General features: G+C 55.2%; 1 protein-coding gene across 3 annotated transcripts in view; it reads right to left on the reverse strand.

Annotated features, from left to right (window-relative positions):
* DGKZ (diacylglycerol kinase zeta) overlaps window positions 1-23,022 on the reverse strand; it is a 53,216-nt gene extending 30,194 nt beyond the window's left edge. The window contains exons 1-2 of one of the 3 annotated variants that reach the window (XM_088057412.1): window positions 14,848-14,980; window positions 7,485-7,583 (exon numbers count right to left, since the gene is read on the reverse strand). Coding sequence is in view for 1 of the 3 variants with exons in the window: in XM_088057413.1 (XP_087913539.1) it covers window positions 22,253-22,491 (239 nt within the window). In the remaining 2 variants the exon portion in view is untranslated. Of the gene's footprint in view, window positions 1-2,754; window positions 2,829-7,484; window positions 7,584-14,847; window positions 14,981-22,252 lie in introns of those variants that run through there. The other 2 variants (XM_088057413.1, XM_088057411.1) reach the window with 2 other exon arrangements.
* Window positions 23,023-24,871: the final 1,849 nt, after the last annotated feature.

Raw genomic sequence — 24,871 nt, forward strand, 5'->3', positions numbered from 1 at the left:
TACTGCAACAAGTGCCACCACCTACATGGGCTACTTCCAGGCTTCTGAACTGCAGAAGCATGGTATTCCCAGGACAAGGACAAGGACACCCTCAGTTGCACTGTCACCCTGCAGAGGAGGGGATTACTGCTGCAACCGTAAGGTTGCCCCTCCAGGCTGCAGAAGCCAGTTTCTGATCCTAGCAGGGCACTCAGAAGGTGACGTATCTAAGCTTATCGCTCAGTGAGTCCTGGGCCTGATCAAGATTAATTCAGACCTCTCTGCTAGTGAGAAAGCAAGGCAAGTGCTTAGAAACCAGCTGGTGGTCAGATGCATGCAGCTGCAGAGGACCTCCTCCCAGCCCTGTGGTTCCTGAGGTCCCTGCACATGCTGCATAGAGGTCCCTCTCAGGGCTACTGGGCATGGATATGACAGCAAGGCACCCCTGGCAATATCTAAACACATTTGCCAAGTTGCTCAGAAGACTGTCAGTGTCACTGGCACTCTGGGTGGCCAGCCTGGAGGCCCCAGGACAGCACTGCTTCACAAAGGACAGCTAGCTACGTCAGAGTAGCGTCTCTGTACCCTTCTTGTACTGGGCTGTGCTCAGGAGCTGGGGACACCACAGGGAGGAGATACAGCCTCTAAGATGATTTCTTTGAATGAGCAAGTCAGGGTGACAGATGCAGCACCAGGAACCAGCAGCTGCCTTGAGGTGGGGGGGATTGTAGCAAGGCAAAGAAATGAAACACCACAGTTTGACAGTTTGTCAGGGTAGGCTTCTCCAAGTGGCAAAGCCAGGTGGAAGGACACCGCTTGGCCATGCCTCAACCAAAGCAAGGCAAAAGCCATCTCACCTTCATGCCTGGCCCTTCACAAGAAAATGCTCACATCTGATTTTCTGGGAAGGACAGGGGCCAGGAGCAGAAGGGACTACGACTTTTCATACAGTTCCTAGCATTTTCCCAACACCCTTCTCATGGCAGCTCCATCCCACCTCACCCAAAGCTCTGCATGATGCCATCTCCTTTTCAACCACTTTCTCAGGGCAAATGTGAGATCTGTTTTAAGGCACATCTGCCAGAGTAGCTCAGAGTAGCTCAGCCTCCACAGAGGCTTCATAAAGTGAAGAGTTTGCCAGCTCTAACATTCAGAGTAATGTTCCCATTACAACAATGTGATTTCCTTCCCAAAATCCATGGAGGATAGTGTTTTATCTTAATTTAAACCAAAACCATCTCCTTGGAGCCTCCTGGGCTGACTCTGGGCATTTATATCCCTTGACAACTTTCCACCATCATAATGTTATGAAGTTTATATACCACTACAGTAAATAATCTGCCTCCTGGCAATCAAGAAACCTGACAGCACTGATGTAAACAATCTGTTGCTGCATTTGGCTGAGGAGCCAAACAGCAAGACAGACAGCCGTGAGCAATGAATTAACCAGGGTTGAAACGCAGAGGGTGAGCCACTACCATCAGTGATGGTGCTGGGGCTGAGGCTGAGCAAGGGTGGGGGGAGAGGCTGGCCACACAGTTTCTATTTTGGTCCCATCAGTAGGAACAGTGATGCAGGCTGGGAAGGGCTTGGAGAGTTTCTTTTTTTTTCTCTCTCTCTCTCTCTGAGCTTCCTTTCCAGAGTGACATGCACGAAGCCAAGCAGTGGGGGCCTCAGCAGGGTGTTCTGTTGGTTTAGGTACCCAGACCATGGTTTCTTTTGTAGATTCCCATTATCAGTGATGGTCCCCTCCTTCAGTATGCACAGCTCTGCTCCTCACAAGGAGGGACACACTATTTAAAGGGTGGCCAGTCCCACAGCTCAGCTGTTTGATCCAAACTCCCAGAGCAGCCTCATAGTTTTTCCCCAGCACACAAAGCCAAAATCCTGGCACAGAAATTGCTACTGGCCCCAGTGCTGCCCCAGGCAGGGCAATACACAGTGTCTGCCCAGGGCAGCAGCCCCAGGGAGGAGGCAGTGAACCTTGTGTAATAACAAAGCTGCAGTGTGGCAGATACAGAACACAGGCAGTGGATCCCAGGGCTAGCAAGTCTCTGCACCTCCCAAAGCAAAGTCAAGAAAATGTCAGGCACTCCACATCAGGCACTGATTGCCGATCACAAAGATGGGACTTGCATGCTTCCCTCCAGCCCGCAGCAGGAATCAGGAAGGGCATCCCACTGCTCCTGGCATAAGCAGGTAATCACAGTCCCACCAGCACCAGAGGGTATGCCAGGAGGCCGCAAATCAGTCCTGCTTTCCTAAACTATCCCAAAGCAAATTGACTGAGGACTAAGGGTCCTGGCAAGGCACCGGCTGTTTCCCTGTCCTCTGCTACCTGCAGATTTTTCGCTGCCACTCCCATGCCACATGGACTGGCAGGACAAAAGCAGCAGAAGGAGTGTCTGGAAATATACCACTGGCAGGGAAACCCCACAGAAACACCAGCCAGGCACCACTGAGTGCCATGGTGCTGTGTTTCACAGACCCCTTGCCTGAGCCCTGGGGACTGCTGTGGATCAGCTTGCTCCAGGCTGTGCTAGCAAACAGTGCTTGACAGAAGCAAAGTTGAGGGTCTTGGGGATGACTCTGTGGTCTGCTCCCCTTGCCCTTCACAGTGGTCTGGAACCAAATGCCATACCTACAAACTAAGGGCTGCCTCTTCTCCCAGGTCCCCTCCCATCCCCCACCCAGCACAAACAAAAGCAGCAAACGTGAGGGAGAGGGACGAGCAGGATAAGAAGAGGGGAGATAGTGGGAAAAAGCCCCCGTGACCTGATCCGAAGTGGTGCAGGAGTCCTGCAGGTGCCGAGTGGGTGGCAGCGGCTCCGCCGCAGCAGCGGGCCAGCCCTCCCCTACCAAGTCCTAGTTTGGAGAGAGTGCTTGGCTTCTCCCTGCGCTCCTCCCCACGCTGCAAAGCTGACAGCGCTGTTAAAATAACCAACTGCACTTCCTCTCCGAGCAGCCCTGAGGCCTGCTCGCCCCCAGCCACACGCACCACAGCGGGCCCGGAAAGAGGGGTCCCCACAGCGCCAGCTGCTCCCCGAACACTCAGCTGCAGCTCAGGGATGGAGCAGCTCCCCTGGCAGCGGCAGCAGGAGAACACAGGGAGGAACGTGCCTAAGTGGCGATTCTCTCCTGCCTCCTTGGAACTGGGATAAAGGGGTTTGTGTGGCTGATGGGAGTCAAGCTGCCAGCCACGGAGAGCCTGTCTTCATGCTCAGGAGGTATCTTGCTTCTGAGTTAGTCTTTGGTCCAGGCAGGCTCCACAGACGTCTCAGGAGCTTTTCGTCTTCGTTGTGGAAACCCTCCATGGGACCCGTCACGGCCAGCTGGGGACTTCCCCGTCATGCTTCACCACTGTTTGGGTTCCCCAGCTGCCCCTAGGGATCTGCTCACAGACAAACACAACCCATCTTCCTTTTGGGGCCACAAAACCCATCTCCTCTTTGGTCTTTGCAGAGAGGGGAGGGAAGGTCACACCAAGGGCCAGCTCACTCCACGATGTGCGTCACCAGCTATTGTTATTTCGGTCATTTACCCCGGCGATGAGAGCCGATGGCCACATAGGCCATAGCGAGTGAGTCAGTGCGGGCAGCTGCAGCTGAGACCTCGTCCTTTCACACCCTGCCCTCTCCTGCCTGCCCCTTCCCCTTGCCTACATGTCATGGCTAAAATTAGACAGGGAACTCTTCTCCTGTGTGTGTAGGAATGTGTGTTTGGACTGTGCCCAGTGCTCCTTGGGGCCTGGAGTGGGACTACAGTAACACAAGCATAACAAAATGTCACAGAGGCTGCAGCCGGTGTGGCGAAGGCGGCCAACTGCCTTCCCCAATGGGTGTCTTGAAAGCAGTTCACAGGAAACTATTCCCCAGAGAGTAGCCAGGCCCAAAGGCTGAGCTACCACCATTGCTGTCATCTCCATCGTGGCAGAAAGAGCAAGTGGCCTTTGTGAATCAGTGGGGGAGAGGGGCAGGGAGGACACATGAGCAAACCCATCTATTGCCAAAGCTGCTGAAGATTCTGTTCAGCCCTTTTCTCACATCACCAGAGGGGAAAGGGATCTGGAGATACCCAGGGCAGGCAGGAGGTGTTCATCCTGGTCAGTCTTCAAAACTGGCAGCTGGTAAAGGATGGAAGGTTCTGCCTCCCCCGCTACACAGGGTATCTACACATCCTTTGGAATTCCCTTCCCAGTGCTGGGAAAGAGCCAGCTGCCGCTAGCAGTCAAGCAGGTCCCAGCATTGTCACAGCCCCAGGGCAGCCATGCTGCCAGCTGCAGAAGGGCCTCTAGGAACAGGTCCCAGTCCATCATTTTTAAGACTCACTTACCAGAACTGGCAGGATATTTTATCAAAGAGAAAATTAAAAATGTGCTGCAACTAGTCAATCATTCAGAGCAAAGTAGCCTGGTAAGAGATATGTGTGGTTCCTCACTAGCCCCACCTCCAGCCAAAGAATCACACACAGAATCACACAGAATGACTAGGTTGGAAGAGACCTTCAAGATCATCGAGTCCAACCTATGCCATAATACCTCAACTGAACTATGGCACTGAATGCCATATCCAGCCTTTTTTTTAAACACATCCAGGGATGGTGACTCCACTACCTCCCCAGGCAGACCATTCCAGTATTTTATCATTCTTCCCGTGAAGAACTTTTTCCTAATGTCCAACCTAAATTTCCCTTGGCGCAGCTTAAGGCTGTGTCCTCTCATTCTGTTAGTTGTAGAAGCTTAGCACAGAATCACAGAATGATTTGGATTGGAAGAGACTTTAAAGGGCATCTTGTTGCAAGCCCACTACCATAGTCAGAACACCTTCCACTAGACCAGGTTGCTCAGAGTCCTATCCAACCTGGCCTTGAACACTTCCAGGGAGGGTTCAAGCTTACAGCTTGTCTCCAACTGCCCCATGCCCACATTGCTCAACCTGTCCCCAGAGGTCTATGCATAGCAGAGACTCCTGCTGATAACAATTGCTGCTCCTCACAGTCACCACAATCCTATCTCCTTCCTGGGCTGGCAGGACCTGGACTTACAAATGTAAACAGCCTGGAGGGGTGACCACAGTGGATTCCAGGTGGCCCCAAAATCCCTTCCAAGTCAATCTGACCACTAAGATTACTAATTTTCCAAGTCCCTGGAGGCAGCAGGAGCAGAAAGCCTAAGAACCCTCTCCTCAAGTTCAGTCATGCAAACACCTTGCTGTCATTCTCCTTCCCCCATGACTTAGTAAGCCATCAGCCTGTTAACATGCAGACAGGTGAATGGGTTGTGATGGAGACCAGTGGCTCCCAGTGCTGCTGTCACAGGTTTCGGTCTGCTGTGTTCAAGCAGAAACCACTGCTCCAGGCTGAGAGGCTCCCCAGGCCCACACAGCCCTGAGCAAGACTTTCCATGTGAGGAGATCCTGGTCCCACGCACCTGAAACCACACCACAAGTGGCAGCCCCTGCAGGTGTCTGCAAGGGGGAGAACTGCTCAGCATCCCTGAGAAACGCAGTCTCCAGTGGTCTCTCTATACCACAAAGCCTGAGACAGGAAAGACATCTCCCAAGCCTTCATCATGACCCTGTGACTAAGCAAAGCACATGCTGACTTGTCACACAAGTGGCATTTGTTAGTTTAACTGTGATCCTGTTACTGATATCATGTCTAACCTTTGGTTTCACTTTTTCATCTCATGGCCGCAAGTGACTAAGTCTTTTTCTCCAGCACCTCACATCAAAATTCACGTAACTCCTTTTAACAACGTTAAATCTATTATTTCTTGGCTTTGCTGAATGTCAGCTTGTCCCACTGCAACAAATGGGAGGGCAGGAGGAGAAGTTGGGTTTTTTTCTCCTCCACCCTTTGTTCTAAATGCCCTCAGCATATCTGGTCCTGTGTGCTTCCTTTTCTTCTTTCATTTTAACATCCCCACATCTGCCAGAATCATCGATGGGCTTTTTTCTTCTATCATCCTCCAGAGAGGATGATGCCTGTGCAGAGAGCAGACCGCTGTCCCCCTTCCTGCGATGGACTAGCACTTTAGCACAGACCAGTAACACAGGGCTGCCTTGCTCTGCTTCCCGAGTTTCTCTGCTCCTCCTCCCATGCCCACAGAGACACTGGGTGCTCCAGAGACTTGTGGTGTGGGAGGAGTGACCCAGGCTCCAGGTGCAGTTGGGTGGGTGCCATTGTGAGGCTCTGAATGGTACCAGGACACGCAAGCCGGTGCAGTGGGGTGCTGGCTGACAGCTGCCTTGGCTGGAGGCTTGCCTCTGAGCATCAGCCAGCCCACGGCAGCAGCTGACCAGTTTAAGCCATCAAGCTCACCAACCACTTCAGCCACAGCAGTATAAAAAAAGCTCTATGCAGATGCTTTGCCAAACCCTTTCTCGCAGAAGGGAGGAAAGCAAAACCAGGAGCGATGAGTCAAGGCCAGCAGCCCTACAGAAGGGACATGTCACAACACCCAGCTGAAATTGAAATCAGCTGCAGGGAAAGGGCTGGAGTCGCACAGCAGAACACAAGAGCTCCAAAGAGCGACCGTGCCCTCTGGTGTTCAACCCACGGCTCTTTGGACCTCTCCAAAACCCATCTGCCACCCCTCTGCAGAGCACTAACCAGCCTCACTCACTGTTGGGAGCCTCTTGCTCCCAACACCTCCAACCACAGGACTCCCAAGCATCCTTGGGACATAAGATTTTTATGTCTACAACATTAGACAAACAAGAGACTGAGTGGTAAACTCAGAAAGGCCCAGGATGCCATGCAGAGAAACTGCAGCAGAAGCCAGGAAGAGCAGTAAGGCTTTTCCACTGTGGCATTCACACATGTGCAGCCAAATCCTGACCAGGCTGATGTGTTGCTCTACAAAGACCAAGGCATAGGGAGCCTGGGAATGGAAGCTGGGACTTGTCACTACCTCCACATCTCCTCAGGGGCACTTGTGAGTGAGGTATTGGCTAGCCCCAACACTGTGTCTATCCTAGGAACCGGCTCCCACACAGCAACTATGTCCCAGCAATGGTGATTGTCTCCCAGGCCCTGTTCTTCTACCATTTCTGGCAGTCATAGCCTTACTGAACTTCAGACTGCTTCAGCTAAATTTTATTATTTATTATTATTTAATTTAGTCATTTAGCTAAACCACCCTCAGTGCTGTCACCTTAGGTCTTCCAAGCACTCAACATGCACTGGGTCTAGGTGCTCATGCCCACACTGGCTAGGACATAGAGGAGGAAGAGATCAATTGACCTTCAATCCAAACTCCAGCAAAACAGAAGCTGCCATGTTAGCTGATCAAAGTCCAGCAGCAAGCTGCTCTTTAGAACAAAGTTAGTGACACAGGCATGAGGCAAGCAGCTTGGCTTTCAGTGGCCTTGGTTATTAGTAAAGACACAAGCGGGTGAGGTGGGGTGAGATGTGGGTGGGAGGGAAGAGAACTCTTGAAAAGAAACACTGCAGCAGCTGCTGGGACTGCGCAGCCTGTGCAAGCCAATAAAAATACCACATACTTATACACCGCTGGCCAGTGCTTTATCCTCCTGGATCCCCATCGGCCGGGCTGACTGCCCTGGAGACAAGGGAAGACACCTTTGTGGGGCAGGTGGAGTCTAGGGACACAAAGAGAGCGGTCAGCAAGCCATGAATACGCCTGGCTAACCAGCACACAGCACTGTCCCCCCCTGCCCCAGTGGCATCTCTCCACCACACATACTCTCCCTAGCCTTGGCACTTGCAGATCCCAGTCCGGTGGCACTGTGCCACCACCCATGCTGTCAGCCATGGAGGTCAATGCAGGCAACATGCCCATGAAGCTGAAGTTAGCAACACCATTTTTCCCTGAAGAACCATTCAGCAAACATGAACATCACACTCCTGTGTCTGCAATACTAACCCAGCCCAGTACAGAGTCACCTCCAGCACAACCCAGCCAGCTGCAAGAGGGCACACTCAGGGACCAGCACCAGGCTGGCACAGAAAGAGGCGGATTCCCTTCCTCCTTCCCCGTGCTGGCCTGGTTCCTGGCTGCTTTCTTTTACCTCGACTACTGGGTCCAGGCATGGATTTGAATTTCAAACAAATCATGAAGGCACTCTCCAAGCCTTGCATGGAGGAGCATTGTTTGGGCAGGGCAGAGCAGTTCACCTGTTCCCAACCCACTGGCCCCTGTGCATGGGCACCAACCCTTACCAGCCCCAACTCCCACCAGCCAGGGGCTGGGTAGCAAAGCTCTTGGTGACCCAGTACAGCTGGGAAGTGTCATTCTTGGGACCCCTCTGACGCCCACCCCCACCACATCTGCTTCCTCACTCATTCAAACAATGTTCAAACTTGTGGGTGGGTAACGTTTGAGCTCAGGTGGGGGATCCTCAGCAGTAGCCTCTTCGGGAACATCTCCACGCCAATGTGCAACTCCGCCAGAAGCTGTACTGGGGAGCAGGATACCTCCTCCCATGCATCTCAGCAGCTCTCACAGGACAGGAGCCCTGTAGCTTCATAATCCTGCCATCTGGCAGCCTCACATGGGTGCAAAATCTGTGCAGAAAACACCCACCCCACCCCCTGCCACACTTCAGCAGTAGCAGCTGCCAGAGTGCCCCACGCCATGTCCTCTTGCGTGGTGACCTCAAGCTTGGGCAGTAAGAGGCTTAGCCCTGGATCTGAGAGGCTCCTGGCCAGAGCCAGGGTGGCAAGGCAGGATGATGTACAGATAATCGGACCAAGTGGGAACTTTCACACAGAGGGGACGGCACGTGGCCATCTGCATGGCCCCCTGCTCCCTCTCTTGGATGGCTACAGGCCACAGCTAGAGGCTGGGAGCTCAGGAGGAGGCTCCAAGCCATCTTAAGTACTTCTGCCCCTTGATTCTCTATCCTCATCCCACTGGGGAGTCCTGCCTAGAGTGGAGGTGGGGCCCTCCACAGCCAGTGGGGAGCAGGCAGCAGGGAGCCCCCCTGCCCTCTGGCTCTGGATCCACACCTGGGCTGACAATGGCAAGCAAGGGACAGGCTGTTTGGCACACACGTTTCCTGTGGAAGCCAAGCTGCACCAAAACAAGGGGAAAACCTTCTGCAAGAAGGCTCTGTGTTAGTTGCCCTGACTTCCTGGGCCAGCCAGCTGGGACACATGACATTCTTCAAAGCTATAGCATGTGCTGAAGCCAGGGCTGCTCCTGCCCTGCAAAGAGACGAGATGCTGCTGGGAAGCAGGGAAAGGGAGACAGGATGAGTGGAGCTGGGAAAGAGCAAACACTAAGCTCTTCCCCAATGGTGCTGGGTGGGATTTTCACACTCTGGCTAGGTGCCCCCACGTGGGGCTGGGACTAGAGCTTGCCACAAGCTGGCATCCTGCAATAATGTCAGGGAGCCAGCACTAGCCCATGAGACACACCAAAGGAATCTCCCACCAACATGGAGCAGCAGCCAAAGGGTGGGACCACCTCCAAGCCAGACCTCTGCTCCCAGAGTGGGGCTTTCCCACCAGTGTCATGTACCTGCCAGCCTGCACCCACAGCTTGGGCAGCATCCTGCAGTCCCCCCAGAGACAGGTCTCCAGTTGTCACAGCTGGGCAGGGCTTCTCTGAGATAGGGCATGCTTAGCTCATTTTCCTAGGGCCTGAACTGGGAAGGGCTGACAGACATCAGTTGGACAAAGCTGAGCTAGGCTACTTCCAGGCACAGGAGCAATGGTCACAGGTAGAAACTGGAACTGACAGCCTAACCCAGACAGCACAGCCTGCCCAGCAGCCAGGGCTGAGACAGGAGGCCCATTAACTCCTACTGTCTGGGACAGCATGGAGTGGGAAGACATCCTCTCAGCTCCTCATCATGGCACAAAGAGGAAGAGCTTCCCCTGTGGGCAGAGCTCACAGTTAAGTACAAAATTAGCAGCCTAATGGATCAAGCCCTAAACTGCAGGCAGGAGGAGAACAGCATTGTGTCTAACACATATGTCCGGTGTGGACAGGACGCCATCCCTGCAGGCACTGGCCTGGCCAGTGCAGCCTCACTGCTTCCATTGGCAGAGCTTCACCCTCCACCTGGCGTCCTGATGGGGAGAAGAAGAAAGCCTCCCAGCTCCCGAACACAGACTGCAGCTGCTGATGGATCTGCAAGTTGCAACAGAAACACAGAGTATACTTTCGTATTACTGGAGAGCTGGCCTAGAGAAAGCTCTTGAACTCAGGATTGCAAAGAGAGAGCCATTATTCTAGTGCCAATTCAAGAACCAGCAAGACAGGTTTCCCCTATTTCCACATCTAGCTCGTGCTCCCAAGCCAGATCTGCACCAGAGTCTCTACTTGAAAAAGTCTCCAGCAGAAGCCATTCACCTCCTGCCAGTACCCTATCTCTTCCAAAAAAGATTGTCTGTAAGCCCAAGGGTCAAGGAGTCAGCCTGCAGTCCTTGCTCTACTCTTGAACTCAGCATCTCAAAGTCAGCACTGGTTCAAAAGAACCAGCAAGCAAGTGAATGCATGGCTGTGAGGTAAGTCAGGAGCTTCAGCTCACATAGTCACCTGGGAAAAAGAAAACAGAGCTCCACTGAGGCCAGAACTGCAAGTTAAATTCAGAGGCTTTGCCAAGTCTCTGAGACTGTCTGCTCCCCAGGCACTGCACAATGATGAGTGAAGGAAATCCTACACTGTGTCTCCCACTACCTTCCAGAGCTCAGGTTGCCTTTCGTGAGAGCATCACCCATTGCAGAGGGCTGACCTCCCCTTAAGGACATCTCCTTAGTCCCCAAGAGGACTCCCACAATCAAACAGCTCTCAAACCCTCCCTGTTTGCACCACCCAGAGCTCTGCCTCTCCCCTCTCAACACTGTATCCTTGCAAAGACCTGTGTCTGCTCCCAGTGCCTGACTCTCCTCCTATTGTTTTTGTTCAAAGGAGGAAAGCAGTCCATCAGCCTCCCTCCTTTCAGCCCCTTGAGGAGATTACAGGGTTTCCTGGAAAGGATGCTCCAACTCCTAAGAAGATTAGCAGGAGGTATCCCTGCCCATGGTGGGGGGGGGGGGTGGGGTTGGAACCAGATGATCTTTAAAGTCCCTTCCAACCTAAACCATTGTACGATGATAATTAAAGGTCCTGACACCTTCTCTGAGCAGGCACGTGTCACTGTGGCAGCCTCTGCTCTGATCTTGGGAGTGCAGGGGAGCTGCCAGTGGGTGCCTGGGACTGGAGAGGCAAGGCAGGTGGCAGGCAGGGTCCACACCACAGAAGACCTCAGCCTCTGGAAGCAGTTAGACCCCCCCATGCTGATCCTTCCCTGCCCTATCTCACAGCCCCACTGTGAGCTGGCAGCTGTCCCAGTCTGGCTCCAATGTGAGGCTGCATTGGCTGCCAACAGGTATGGCTGCTCAGCATGCCCAGTGCTTTATTTTTCCCCTGTTCGGAAAACAAGTCCCTGAGCAGCCCCACAGCAGGTCAGGCCCCGAGCAGAGAGTACAGAGCAAACTCAGCAGCAGAAATAATTCTCTCAGCACATCCCATCTGCCCTACAAGCAAGCCCAAGTGTCACTGCAGGGGACAGCTGGGGATTCCCACAGGTGACACTGGCCCAGACCCAGCTAAAGCTACCCATCCATCACCTCTGAGCGTGATGGGGAGCAGAGGCTGGAGGGTTTCAGTGCTAGTGGCATAAAAATCTGCATGCATGGAGGAGAAGTAGGAAGATGATTGCTCAACAGCTAGCTGGCAGCAAGGTGCCTTGTGAAAAAGCTTGTCCCGAGGGAAACACTACTCTCAGCCTGCCAGCCTGCAGAGCACAAACTTCAGGCTCCTCACTACCATCTGGGATTACCCCAGGGCACCTGGGGCTTACCCCACTGGCAGCCTCTCTACTGCACCTGCACAGGGCAAAGTGGGTCCAAGGGCCAGCGGCTTCGAGGGCATCCCCCACAAAGCAGAGATGGGGAAGGCTGGGCTGCTGTCCCAATGGCACATTGTTCTCAGCTTTCACATGGGTGTAAGCATCAAGCTGCAAGAAAGACAGTGACAAGTGACGTCCCAGAAAGATGTAGGCGGGTGCTCGTCTCAGTTTCTTGAGTGCCGTTTACCCACAGGTTGTGCCACCCACAGACCTTTCCTGGAGCAGTGGCAGGCAGCCCTAGCTCACCTGCAGGCTCCAGCACAAGACTTGCCAAAGGGTCACAGCTAAAACCTTGGTCTCATGCTCTGCTGGACTACCATCTGTCAGCTGTCCCACTGGTGGCTATGGTCCCTGCTTATGCTATCACACCAGCAGACATACTTCCTTTGAAGTGGGATTTGGTACAGAAGCTCTGAAGCTCAGAGGGAAGATCCACTTCAGCATCCCACTTCACTGGCACAGGGGCGAGCAAGAAACAGGCATTGTTACCAGCACTTACACTCCTTCCCCAATTCCTCCCTGGAAAGGGTGAACTGTGCAATTCACTCATAGCACAAGAAACAGGGCAGCTAGAAAGGCAATTTAATCCTAACCACCACCTCTTATCTGATCAGCCCAAATCTCTTTATCAGCCCAATTAAAAGAATTACACATCCACGGCCTGGATGCATGTATTGTGCACTTGTCTCTGTCTACTCTAGAGCCAATTACTCCACCCTCCTGTAAGGCAATTATAAGGTACAGAAATAAGCCTGCTTGCAAAACACGGGACTAATGTATTGTACCATCAGAGGGCAGAGCTTGGGGGCTCACCTTTCTGTTGCCTCAAATCCCCTGAGGGCTCACCTGCCTTGGGGACAGGACAGGCTCTCTTGTCATTTTGCAGACCCCTGCCTCACCTGCCCATGCTTCCCAGTGTTTCTACAGGCAGAGTGTACACTGGGTGTCCACCTCAGGAGACCTCTCTCCTTGAAGTCAGGGCTCTCCAGAGACCCACTCAAGGCAGTGAGCAAATTCCTCCCCATTACCTAAGCTTCCTCTAGACCTGTTTCTCAGCCGCATGTGGCTCTGGGTAAAGCTCAGAATAGAAGTGGGTGCAAATTTCCTCACCGATGGCTGCTGGAAAGCATTTGGTGGGTAGGGGCTGGCTGTACTTCTTGACAAAAGGAAGCGTAGCACAGCCTTCCCTCATAATTCCCTCAGAGGACATGAAGAAACTTCATGCCATCCCCTGCTCCAATGCTCAGGTGGGCATGAATTCAGTGGCACGCAGCCAATTATCCTGCATGACTTCCCATTGAGTTTACCTCCCACTGGTGTGCGTGGGAGCTCCTTCAGTCTCAGAGGTCCATGGGAATCTCTCCTCCCTATCCTGCAGCTCTGTGTGCTGCATTCATCACCCTGAGCCAGAGGGACCTGGGTCCCTTCCTCAGCAGCACAAGGGTGAGAATGCACTAAACAACCCAGCAGCCACTTCCAGCTGTCCTGGTGGGCCTACTAGCCTCCTCCAGCTCCTCCTGCCATCCCACTTTGCCTCTCCCCATGTGTCTACACTGCCAAAGGTTGTTCACACGTGGAAAACTTCCCCTTAGCTCTGATCTACATTGCAGTAACAGCAGCCCGAAGCCCCAAGACTCAGAGAGAGATGCCACACGGTATTGGCAACAGGCCAGAGACTGCCAGGATCTCAAGGCAACCATTGTCAGCAGCTCTGAAACCAAAGCAGAGAACACTGCTCTGTGGTGGAGTGACCTTGCAAACCATCCACTCCCAGGTCCGGCTTGGAGGTGGAGGTTGAAATTGGAGCCTTTCTCCTGCAGTCAGCACGTGTGATACCACTCTGGTGGCATTGCATCCTGCTTCAACTGCTCCCATATGCCAAAAATACCCATAAGATGTAGAAAGTTTGTCACGGGGCCACCAACATGGCTGAGGGCAACAGTTATCAAGCTCAGGGAAAGGATTAGATAATGGAGGAGGTTTGGCCTGCAGAAAAGTTTGAGAGGGAACGCTATTACTATCTTCAGCAACCTGATGGGGAAGTACAGAGAAGACTGGGTCAGATGCTGCCCAGACGTGCACGGTGACAACCTGAGAGGGACCAGGCACAGGTTGCAACAAGGGATACAGAACAGTTATTACAGGAAAAAAATTCCCAAGTACCTGAAGCACAGTAGTGGGTGTCCATGGAAGCTGTGCTCTCTACACCCTGGCAACATTCAAAACTCAACATCAGTAGCCTGATCAAATTCGACCCTGCTTTGAGACAGCAGTGTGTACTAGGTAATCTCCAGAAGTTCCTTCAGACCTCAGTTATTCAGTGTTTTCAAAGACCTCCGGATGGCAGAGGTACCAGGCTCTGGTACTTAGAAGTACTTGGTTTACATGGTCCAAATCCCCACGAGGCCAAGGGAGAGGCTAAGGGAGGCAACAAGGATCCCAGCTGGCTCTGGGACGGATGCATGTGAAAGCGGGGATCCCAGCCGGCAGCGCGGGACGAGCGCAGCCATCCCCCGGCGCGGCAGGACTGCCAGTGTCGCAGGCGAAGCAGGGGACGGGCGTGCGGGGATGGAGACAGGCAGCCCTGGGTGGGTGGAAGCGAATCCCCCAGAGACGAGACTCCGATTCCACGGGGACCACAGCGCGCGCAAGGAGGGCAATGCTCTCCAACTTCCCATCACTCGTGCCAAGAGCTTGAAAGGAGGGAAAAGCAAACTCAGCCCGCTCCATCCCCACACCCTGTCCGGCATCCCCCTGCGGCTGCGCTCAGCCGGGGTCAGCCCCTCGACCGGGCCTGGTGACGGCCCGGCGGCAGGAGGTTCTTTGGGGGCCGGTGCTCCGCCGCCTCTGTTCCGGATGCTCCAGCCGCGTACAGCCAGCCCTTCCCCGGGAGCCTAGCTCCCTCCGGCCCCGCTCCGCCGCCAGGTGCCGGGGCGGCGGCGCAGGCACCACCCGGAGCTCGCCTGCCCGGCGGGACCCGCCGTCCGCCCCGCCCGGTGCTCACCTGCGTCCGAAGAGCTTGAGGCCAGTGAAGCGCTTGCTGTGGCGGCGGCCCAGCGGAGGCGGCGGCAGCGGCGGTCCCCACTCGGGCTCGGCGCCGCCTGACGCCCCGGAGGAATCGGCTGTGGCGGCGGCGGTGTCGGAGGAGGTGGCGGAGGGCGAAGCGCCGGACGGCGGGGGCTGAGCCGCCTGCAGGGGCGAGGTCCGGGCTCCGCGGCGCCGCCACCGCGGTTCCGAGCCAGGGGAGGGCACCGGGGGCGGGAGGGGGGCGCGGCCGGCCCGGGCCCCCGCCCCTCCGGGGCCACGGGCTGGCGGGCAGGGGGGGCGGCCGCTCCCCGGGGCACCGGCGGGCGCGCCGCCGGCGCCGCCGGCCGAGCGCGGGACTCGGGGCTGGCGGCGGGGCCCGTCCCGTGGCCCCGCGCCCGGCGCCGCCGCCTGAGGAAGCCGCGTGTCAGCCCCGCCGCCGCCCCGCGCTCGGAAGAGGCTCGGCGGCAGGAACGGAGCCTCCCCCTGCCTCCGCCTCCCATTGTTCGCCGCCGGACGGAGAGGACGGAGCCAACAGTCCTGCCGTCGCCACCGCCCTCTCCGGGGACCGGGAGCCACCGCCGGCCTTGTCGCCGAGGCCAGCACCGAGACTCTTACCCAGCCCGGCGAGCGCCTGTCCCGCTTCTCCCTGAGCCCAGCGACAGCGCCGGCTCTGCGGGCAGCGGCAGGGGCTGGCCTGCTCGGCGTGGCTGCCAGTCCAGGCAAAGAGCAGCTCTCACAGCCCTCCTTTGCATGGAAAATGTGCCGGCCGCAATGGCAGCTTCCCCGCTTCCCAAGGGTGCGGAGCCAGGCTGAAAGCCGGGGCTGCAGGGGCTGCCAGGACAGGGCCCTGGCTGCCCGCTGCACGGTGCTCCTGCCAACCCCTAACAACCTGGGACAGGTCCCACGGGCAACCTCAGAGACCAGCCCTTTCCAAGAGGGTTGCTGGGGATGGGGACACACTTGGCGGCTTCCCAGAGACCGACAGCCCAGGCACAGCCGGGCTGGCCCGCTGTGCTCACAGGCTGGGCATCGAAAGCGCTCGCGCGGCCCTCTGGCATCCTGGCTGGGAGGCTGTGCTGCGCAAGCCCAGGCGCTATGAGAAGAAGAGGGGATTGCGGGCGAGGCCCTGGGCAAGCACAGGAAGCCTTTCCCCCAGCCCCCGAATCATGGGCTGTCAGTACTCGCCACAGCACCTTAGCCCCCCAACAGTAAGAGGAAGGTGGCAGAGCCCAGCTCGGTGGGTACCTTATATCTACGTCCCCCGGAGGGCTCTGGGGAACGTCCCAGGAGCGGTGCCGCCACATCTGCCGCAGCATGAGCTGATGTGCTCAGCCAGCCCGGGGTTCACTCTCGCTCTTCCTCCCCCAGCAGCCGCTTTCCGGAGTCATCCCGAGGGCAGGTCCCTGGCAGTGCTCCGCCGCCCGGCCGGGGCCCCGGCTTTGTTTGCACCCTCCACCTGGTTCCTCTCTCTGCACTTCCTGGAAGTGTGAGGGCGGCTGTCATCGCAGCCGGCTGCGCGGCCTTCTTCCCACGGCGCTGGCCACCTCCTCTGCCGGGTCTCCAGGGAAGCCTTGTGCGCACCCTCGGCAAGCAGGAGCACGTCCTGGCGCGCTGGCTGAGCGCCGAGGAGCCGCGCCTCCCTTGCTGGGTGGTTCTTTGAATGCCCCCAGACTTGAGACGGCCCCCCAAAGCTGCCCCAGCACCGCCATGTACACCAGGCCGTGGCGGTGGGGTTGTCCTCCTGCCACGCACCCTGGGCCATGCACATCCTTACCCTGCAGGGCACCACAGCACTCACAGCTCCTGGGTGTTTATGTCCTCCCTGTGTGGCAGGGAACAACAATTGAACAACCTCCAGCATCTGCTCAATCTGCACTGGAGTTCATTGAAAAAACTCTTTGGTAAACCAGGAATGGGCAGTGTGCAAAGTAGAAGTATCTAGGAGGCTCCCGGCTGTCCTCCAAAAAATGGAGAAACTGCCTGATATTCATGATCCATCCCCCAGTCTGGGGTGACACAGCCTAAACCTGCAGGCCCGGCCTATCCCCACCTCCAAAAACCACAGCTCTTGACAACCAGATGCTACTTGGTGTGCTCTGGCTCCAGGAAAGCTTTGTATCACCAAGAGGGTCTGTGGTCAGGCTCTATGGGCCAGAGAAAAACAACCAAGCAAAGCTGATCCTGGCAAAGCTTGCACAGATGGCATTTCTAAAGGGGCACATGGTCTTGCTTTAAACTCCATCATCAAAAGGGAAAAAAAAAACATTGATGGACCTTGATCTCACCAGGCAAGCTCTGAAACTGAACACAACCCACTGCATTAATTGCTGTGCAGAGAGAGGAAAAGGCAAGTCCTGGATGCCTAACTTCAGCTCACAGATCAGGGAGGAGAGAGTTTTATTATTGTGGAAAGGGTTCGTCATCCCTGCTGCTTTGCATGCCATGATGGGTTGTTTGCATTTTCTCCCTGCCTGCAGACATTTCCCTTTCATGTTTCATGCTCTGTCTTGTAGTGTTGATGTCTAGTCCTCTTACCCAGGAGTATCAGGAATACTGGGGCTTGGTGGGGCTGTTGGAGAAGTAACACACCCTGCCCTGGGTCCTTTACCTTCCTCTGTGTGCTGTGTCCATGTGTCCTTTCACAGTTCTGTCCCTTGGCCTTGGTGCAAAACTATGGAGGAACCCCTAGAAATCGCAGTCCTGGCTGTTCTTGGTCAGGAGACCAGAGAAGACAGACCCTGGCTGCACAGGCATCTCTGTAGGCAGCGCAGGAGAGGGATAGGGATCACTGTGTTGGATGATGAATTGGCACCCTTGTTTTCGTGCTGGCTTGTGCAGCACCCTGGTACTGAAAGGATTAAGCTGCCTGCTTCAGCCAAACTCAGCAGGATACCTGCCTGTGGGATGCTTTGTGAACAGGGATCAGATAAGGGAAGGAGTGGTCAGAGGAAGGGATGGCTCTTGTTTCATGCATCCCAGCTCTCTCCACCCAGCAGTGTTTGGATGCAGGTTGGCATTGACCCTAATACTGGTTAGTGCCCCATACAACCTCCCTGCTGGCCTGCTCGGGGAGCCACACCCCGTGGTCCCCCTGCACACCTACACCACATGCAAGGCTGAGGCTGTGGTTGTGGGGACAAACAGGGGAGGGAGGATGTGTTCTGCTGCCTCAGAGAGCTGACCTGGCTTGCCTGATGTGGAAAAACCACAGCAGGAGGAAGGGCAGGAGCATCCCCTCTGGCAGGAGCAGGGTCTTGGGTCAGTTTAAACCAGGGAGTGTGTCTGGTTTAAGATGGGGCTTGCAGCTGCATTAAGCCATCCCTCCCTGGCATGCTGCAGGTATGCAGCTATGCTACACAGCTGGGCTGTACCTACAAACACAGTGTTTCTCCAAAACTGCTTCTTTGGATATTTCTATCTCTTGTTACACACAGTGCCGTATACACTTCACCACTGCCTTGCACATAGGAACATCCAGAATGAGAGCCAGAATGAGAGTGAACACACACAAGCACTGTGCTCCAAGCACAGGGTGATGCCAGCTCTAAATCCATCCCACCCCTGTGCCATGCACTACAGCCTGTGTCTGACAGTGGGGACCAGCAGAGCTTGTCCCTGCTTCTGGAAATAGTCGGGGCAGGGGATAGTGGGACTCTTGTCACCTCCAACCAGTCTGTGAGGAGCCACCTACTCATTTCTAGGACTTTCCTCTGGCCGTGCCACTCATCTCCTCTCCCCTGGTGCACAGAGGGATGTGGAGACAGATGTCTCTGTCAGAGTGGAGCAGGCTTGGCTTGCTGGAAACGAATGGGAATTTGATTATGCTGCTCTGCAGAGCAGGGCTAACACGATTAAAAGGCCAGCAGCCAGGACTCGGAGGAAGGAGATCCCCTCTCTGTCCCTTTCTCCCTGCTGACAGTGGAGGCTCTCCTTTCCTTCTTCCTCAGTCCCTGTGCTGCCCAGGCTGTCCTGGGACTTCACAAACATCCAGAATCCAGATCTGAAGGCAAAAGGAAGAGAAGACAGCAGGGAGTTACAACCATCTTCCCCTGGGCCCCTCAGGACTCCTACCTCACTCTCTCCAGCAGCTCCTGCCAGTTCTCCCCTCTGGCCTGCCTGCTCTATGACCAAGCTCCCTTGTTATTTACATTACAAAGCAGCCCCCTCTGCTCCACTCTGCGGGTTATATTTAGCTCCCTGGCACACAACAGCCTGTGAGTTGTATTAGCTGTGTCCTATCTGCCAGCCGGGGACCGCGCTGAGCAGCCGAGGTGCCTCACATCTCCCTAGCAGGGACGGGAGCTGGCTTGGGGGCACGGAGGGACACAGGACCCCCTCTTCCCGCTGCCAGAGATGGCTGCGTGGAGCCCTCTGGTGCGTGGGCTGGTCCAGGCGCTACCTCCGGACGTGACCGAGAGCCGAAGGGTACGAGTCTGACACCTGGCATGTCCCCCGCCCCATGAGAGAGCTCATATAGGAGCTTTGTGTGCTTGTGGTTTCCTTTCTGGGTAAACAACCCTCCGGGCTGGGTTGCTGGGAGCAGTGGCAGTGACAAAGGCTACTGCTGCAAGCATCACCCTGAAAGCAATGATGAAATTGAGAGGGAGCCCACAGCTGCTCAGGAGAGGTTGAAGGGTGCTGCTGTGAGCTGCCACCACCTGCCCCAGGCCTCTCTGGCTCCAGGTCGGCTTTCCCTACAGCAAAGTTCTGCCAGCCTCTAGCTTGCCCTATTGCCACTGGAGCTACCCCACCCGGGCAGCTAGAAATGATCCTGCCCCACCACAAAACCGTGTTGGAGACACTCAAGGCAAGCAGGAGCTGACTTTTGACTCCTCTTGGCCAAAGTGCCAGTCTGGGGATTGAGGATTGAGGCACACAACCCTGGTATTTGCTCCAGGTTTGCTGTGGTGACAAAGGGCATTGGGTCCTTCTGGCATTGCAAAGGCACCTCCCTACAGGGAAAATTGTCCCAGAATGTGCAAATCTGGTGCACAAGACAGCATCATTAATAAGTTTGGCACGAAACTGCTACTCAAAGCCCTAAATATAACCTGAGTGCTGAGCTCTCTTCCACCCGCCCAAGGCGCCTCCATACACCGTGGCAGCTATTTATGGAAGGAACTTTATTTCCATGGGATTAATATCATTTCTGCTCATTTCAAAACCTTTATATAGCAGCTTATGCCACCTGCCCCTCGTGATGACTAATGGGTCCCAGCAGGAGCAGGCAGGTTGGCAGCAAGGGGACTGGGGCCTCCAACCTTCTGCTGACATTGAGGATAACTGTGATGCCCACAGGCCATGGATGAGGTCTTCCAAACTCTGTACCAGGGTTCGTGTCTCCACAGCTAGACAGCACAGCAAAGGGATTTCTGTCAGTCCCCTAGGACTTCCCATGCTACAGGAGAGGCACATGATGGAAGGTTAGCCCACCTTTGGGTAAAAGCTCAATCACCACCTGACCTGCCTGAGGAAGTAGCCAGACCCAAAACTACATGGGTATCATAGGTAACAAGCAGATACAAGCAGATTTCCACCCCCAGACACTTCCATTTCTCCTTCCCTTGGTTTGGCTGTGCAAAACACAAGGTGGAGAGCCCAAGCACCATTTCTTCCTTTGCTGCTGGCCTGCAGGTTACTGTGGCATTCCCTCCAGCCTCTCAGAATCCTCTCTTCTGCATTGCACAGGGCAAAGTCCTTTGCAAAGGGACCCCTTATGAGGGCTGTGTAGGACAGAGGGGCCTTCTGTAAGGGCAGCACAGGCTAGAGCATGTCAACTGAGCCACCTGCTTAGGGTGGCTGGGGTGGGAAGGGCAGGGAATAAAATCCCTAGCAACCTTAGATAATTCTGGAACAAATTCAGGCTGATAATTTAGGTTGCAATATGGTCCCTTCTTCCCCTGGGGAGGCTGGAAAATTGTAGCTGGCTAATCTGTTAGCAAAAATGCACATCTGGAGAAGACAGCTAAGAGGAGAAAATCCTGCTCTGCTTGGCACAGTAATTCCTCATCCTCTGTACCATCAGGGCAGAGACCCTCCTAGCTCTGCCTGGTGCCTCAGTGAGCAGCCCTGGATACAGAAGGAGGGCCAGGAGGGCTGAGTGTTGCCCCAGCTCGTGGCAAGGCTCAGGGACACAGGGCGCCTGAGGAGGTCTCTGCCACCCCGGCTCCTGCTTGCCACCCACCACACGAATAACAAGTGCTGGGGATGAGTCAGCCTCGGGGCCCCTCCTGCTCTGCAGGCACTAATAAGGTTTCCCATTAGTTCCCATTACTGCAGTATTAGAGAGCAATTTGCTCACAGCTTGCACTGAAGCCCTTGTAAGGGGAGAAAAAGGGCTGCAGATGGGGGGTGACTGACAGCTCCTGCCCAAAATCTTCAGTCTGGCAGAGCTCTGCGCCCCAGGGTCCCCAAGACCCTGAGGCAGGAGAGCTCATCCAGCCTCTGTCTGCCATGGCAGTGGGCATGGCACCAAGATCCTCCATGTCAGTTTTCCATCTGCTTGTAAACTATGTGGCACTTGCCACATGCCACAATGTGGCGCGTGACATGGTGACATGGAGCTCAGAAGGACACAGACATCTGTGCTAAGCCGACTCTGGAGAATGGTAAGAAGGTAGCTCCTGCTTCCTCCCCTCCTCTCAGTCCCAGGGTCTGTCCTGCAATGCTCAATGTTTAGTCTGGGCTGGTGCAGGGTCAAAGGATTTCCCCTCACTTACACCTGAGTGCCATTCTGCAAAAGTTGGGGGTAGTAAATCCTAGAAGGGCTTAAACACACTTCTAGAGAAAGAAAGGACAGGGTGGGACACCAGACCTTATTTGTTGTGACAGAAGAATAGAGCTGAAGTCCTGGAGATGCTGACCCAAGTAGGATTTCAGACATTATGGTTGGAATTGGGAATAGGAGCTCACCTGAGTATTACCAGGCAGTGGCTCCCATAACCCCTGTGAGAGCTATGAGAACCACTCTTCACCTCTGCCAGCTTGGCTTGGTGATAGCAGGGATGGGTAAGCACAGGAGTTGCAATGGAAGACTCACACCAGTCAGGAAAGATCTCTTGCTGCAAGGTATCCCCAAAAGGCCCAGACCACTGCCTAGGAGGCATCACAGCCCCAGGATGGGAATGGGGAGTTGGATAGAAGGAAAATAAGGGGGTCTGCAAAGGTGATAACGAGACTGCTACTCTAGAGGGGGTTGTTGCATGCAGTGGGAAGGACTGGACTATTTGCCTTGTTTCTATGCTGAGATGGTTTCTGGTGGGAATGTGCTGGTGGCTGGTGGAAAGAGCCAACCCTAACCCCAAGGGAGGGAGATTCCTCAGGGACAGGCCACTCCAGTGCCCCAGTGCAACCCTGACACTTGGGGACCCAGGTGTTCCTACCTGTAGGAGACCTGCTTTCTGATGGCCAAGTGCAGGAACTGCTCCTCCACCTCCGCCACGGCCACTGCCCCTCTCATCTCCTCCCAAGCTGGATCCATGCTGCGAAGGCCCACGCGTTGTGCTCGCCCAGTGCTCTCTGTATCTGCTGCTCCCCGGAGGCTTGCTGTGGCTCCCCTGGCCACCTCACCATCACTCCTGACAGGGGAGAAGTCTCTCCAGCTACCAGGACCTTCAGCCATGCTGGAGTGACGTGTCTCTCTAGGCGAGGAGTCCCACTCTTCCCCCAGAACTTCTTGGGCAGCCCGATCTTGTTCCACAGGGTCCCACAGTGCTGCTCCGCTTTGCCTCCCTGGGGCTGTGGGACAATCCCAGCAAGGCTTAACTCCCTGAGGGAGCACAAACACGATAAAAAACAGCGTCCAACTTTTTGCAGTGGTATTTATTGGTCTCTTGATAGCAGCTTGAGTAGCTCAGATGCAGCAGCTCAGCCTCCTGCTGTCTCTATTGCCCTGCCACTCTGAAGCAGAGGAATATCTGGCACACACCCGGAGATGCTGGTGCTGCTCCTCGGAGGTGCTGGCACCGTGAGAGCAGTGGGGAGGGAGTGGGGAACACAGCGGTCGCTGGAGAAGCACAGTCCAGGTGTCGAGATGCTTGCAAGTGAGCGAAAAATAGCTTGGATTGCCTTCTGCGAGGTCCCTCTGGAGCCAGGCAGTTCCGTCAGTGTCCCCGGCAGCAGCAGCTGAGCGGGAGCAGCAGGGAAAGGTAGGCAGTGAGGAAAGTGCCTGTGCACAAAACCTGGAGCAGCTCTCAAAAGACAAGGCAGAAAGTGAGCATGAGTGTGTGCTGTGCGCGTGGGGAGGGGGCTGCGGGGAGCTGCATCCAGCAGGCAGCCTGGTGTCACCTTAGAGACACTTGAAACTGGCACTTAACTCTTTGGAGTCTGGGAAGGCAGAGGAGGGTGACAACTCAGCTGCCCCTCTCTGCCTGCAGTCCAGCTGGCACCTGCCTGCCTGCAAGGGCTGCTCAGGGAGCTGGGTTTCGGCCACTTGTCTTAACCAGACCTGCTGTCAGGTAAAGTTAGGTACCCTGGAAAACTGCATGGCAGCAGCAGCCCCAGCAGAGCAAAGTACCTGCTGTTGTGCCCTGTCATCCAACATGGATGACATCTGTCCAGGGACAGGGTCCCCAGCTGTGGACAGTGGTACCCATCTGAGCAGAGGTACTGCTGTAGTATGGCTTCTGTCCTTCCAGCTGGCTCACTCAGCTCGTTGCCACTTAGGAGGCTGCATTATCCCTGATTTTTCCTCATTCAAGTAAATTTTTCTCCAATCTTGGCATCCAGAGGTAGAAATGACCTTTTGTTCTCTGCTCACATCCATCAGAAAAGTTTCAGCCTTTATTTGTCCCAGGCAGTGGCTGGACTTTGTGACCCAAGTCCCAGCCCACCTTGGTGCTACCTGTCAGCTGGGGTAAGAGATCCCTACAAAGCTCCCATATGTGCCTGACTTGTCTGTCCCAGATTCACATGCTGTGCCTTTACCTGCTAGGCCCTGGAAAATTTAAACTTTGTGTCTATAAAAGCCATCCCCTGTGTCATGGCAAGGTTCTACAATCATGTATTGCATGAAGAGCACATTGCAGTCGCTTGTAATCCCAGTGTTTTCCCATGAAAGTCTGGTATGACGGGAGTAGGAACCCATTCTCAGCTCTGACTGTTGTATGACCTTGGGAGTCATCAGGAGCATCTCATCCCTTGTGGCAGCCCTCTCCATCACCTCCATATGGCCCTGTGGCACCTCTGCTGCAGGGTGCTGTGGAACAGCACACTCCCATGCCACTTTTGACCCCAACCTGGGAAACAGCAGGGGCTGAGGAAGTGCTGTGGCTTTTCCTGGTAACCACAGCCCACTGGCACCTCCAGTTCAAGTTACCAAACCTTTGTCTGGCCCTAAAAGTCACAATGACATCTCTCTCTGGCTGTGCCTCCTGGGGGATTTGTTTCTCTCAGGGGCACAGCAGCCCCCAAGCCCACTCCTCCATGGAATCGTGACTGGCAAGGGAGCCCCACACCCTCCTCGCTGTGTGACTCAGCCCCTCCAGCCCCCACAGGGGTTTTGTTCTCCTTGAAAGCTGGAGTGCTGCTGGGTGAGCCCTCCCCCAGCAGCGCTGTGCACAAGCACAGCTGGTCCTGGGGAAGCAGATTTACCTTCACTTGTGGGGACAGAGACCTGCTGGGGAGCTTGCCAGTATTCCCTGCATGGGTGCATGGCCCCACTCCATCTCCTCTTGCTGCCCACAGGACTGGGAGCAGGCTGTGCAAAGGAAGAAGCAGTGGTGGGGGCCCAGTGGCACCTGTTCTTCTAACTACCACAGTGAGATGCTTCTCTTTCTGGCCTGGGCTCTTCCTGGCCTAGGGAGCCTCTGTTGCCATGGACTATGAAAGCCACCTTCACCTGTGCCAGCTGGGCTGTTAGGGCAGGACAAAAATGGGCTGCCCAGAGGAGCTACTGGGGATGCAGAATGCTGGTCCCCTCTTGCTCCCAGGGAACTTCGAGAAATATGTGTCTTATGGTTAAAGAAGTTTGTGGCCATCAGGCTGAGGAAGTGGATGGCTGG

Source organism: Pseudopodoces humilis, chromosome 7, assembly GCF_049639895.1.
Source record: "Pseudopodoces humilis isolate 2021_Gansu_Grassland_sample_001 chromosome 7, ASM4963989v1, whole genome shotgun sequence".
NCBI lineage: Eukaryota > Metazoa > Chordata > Aves > Passeriformes > Paridae > Pseudopodoces > Pseudopodoces humilis.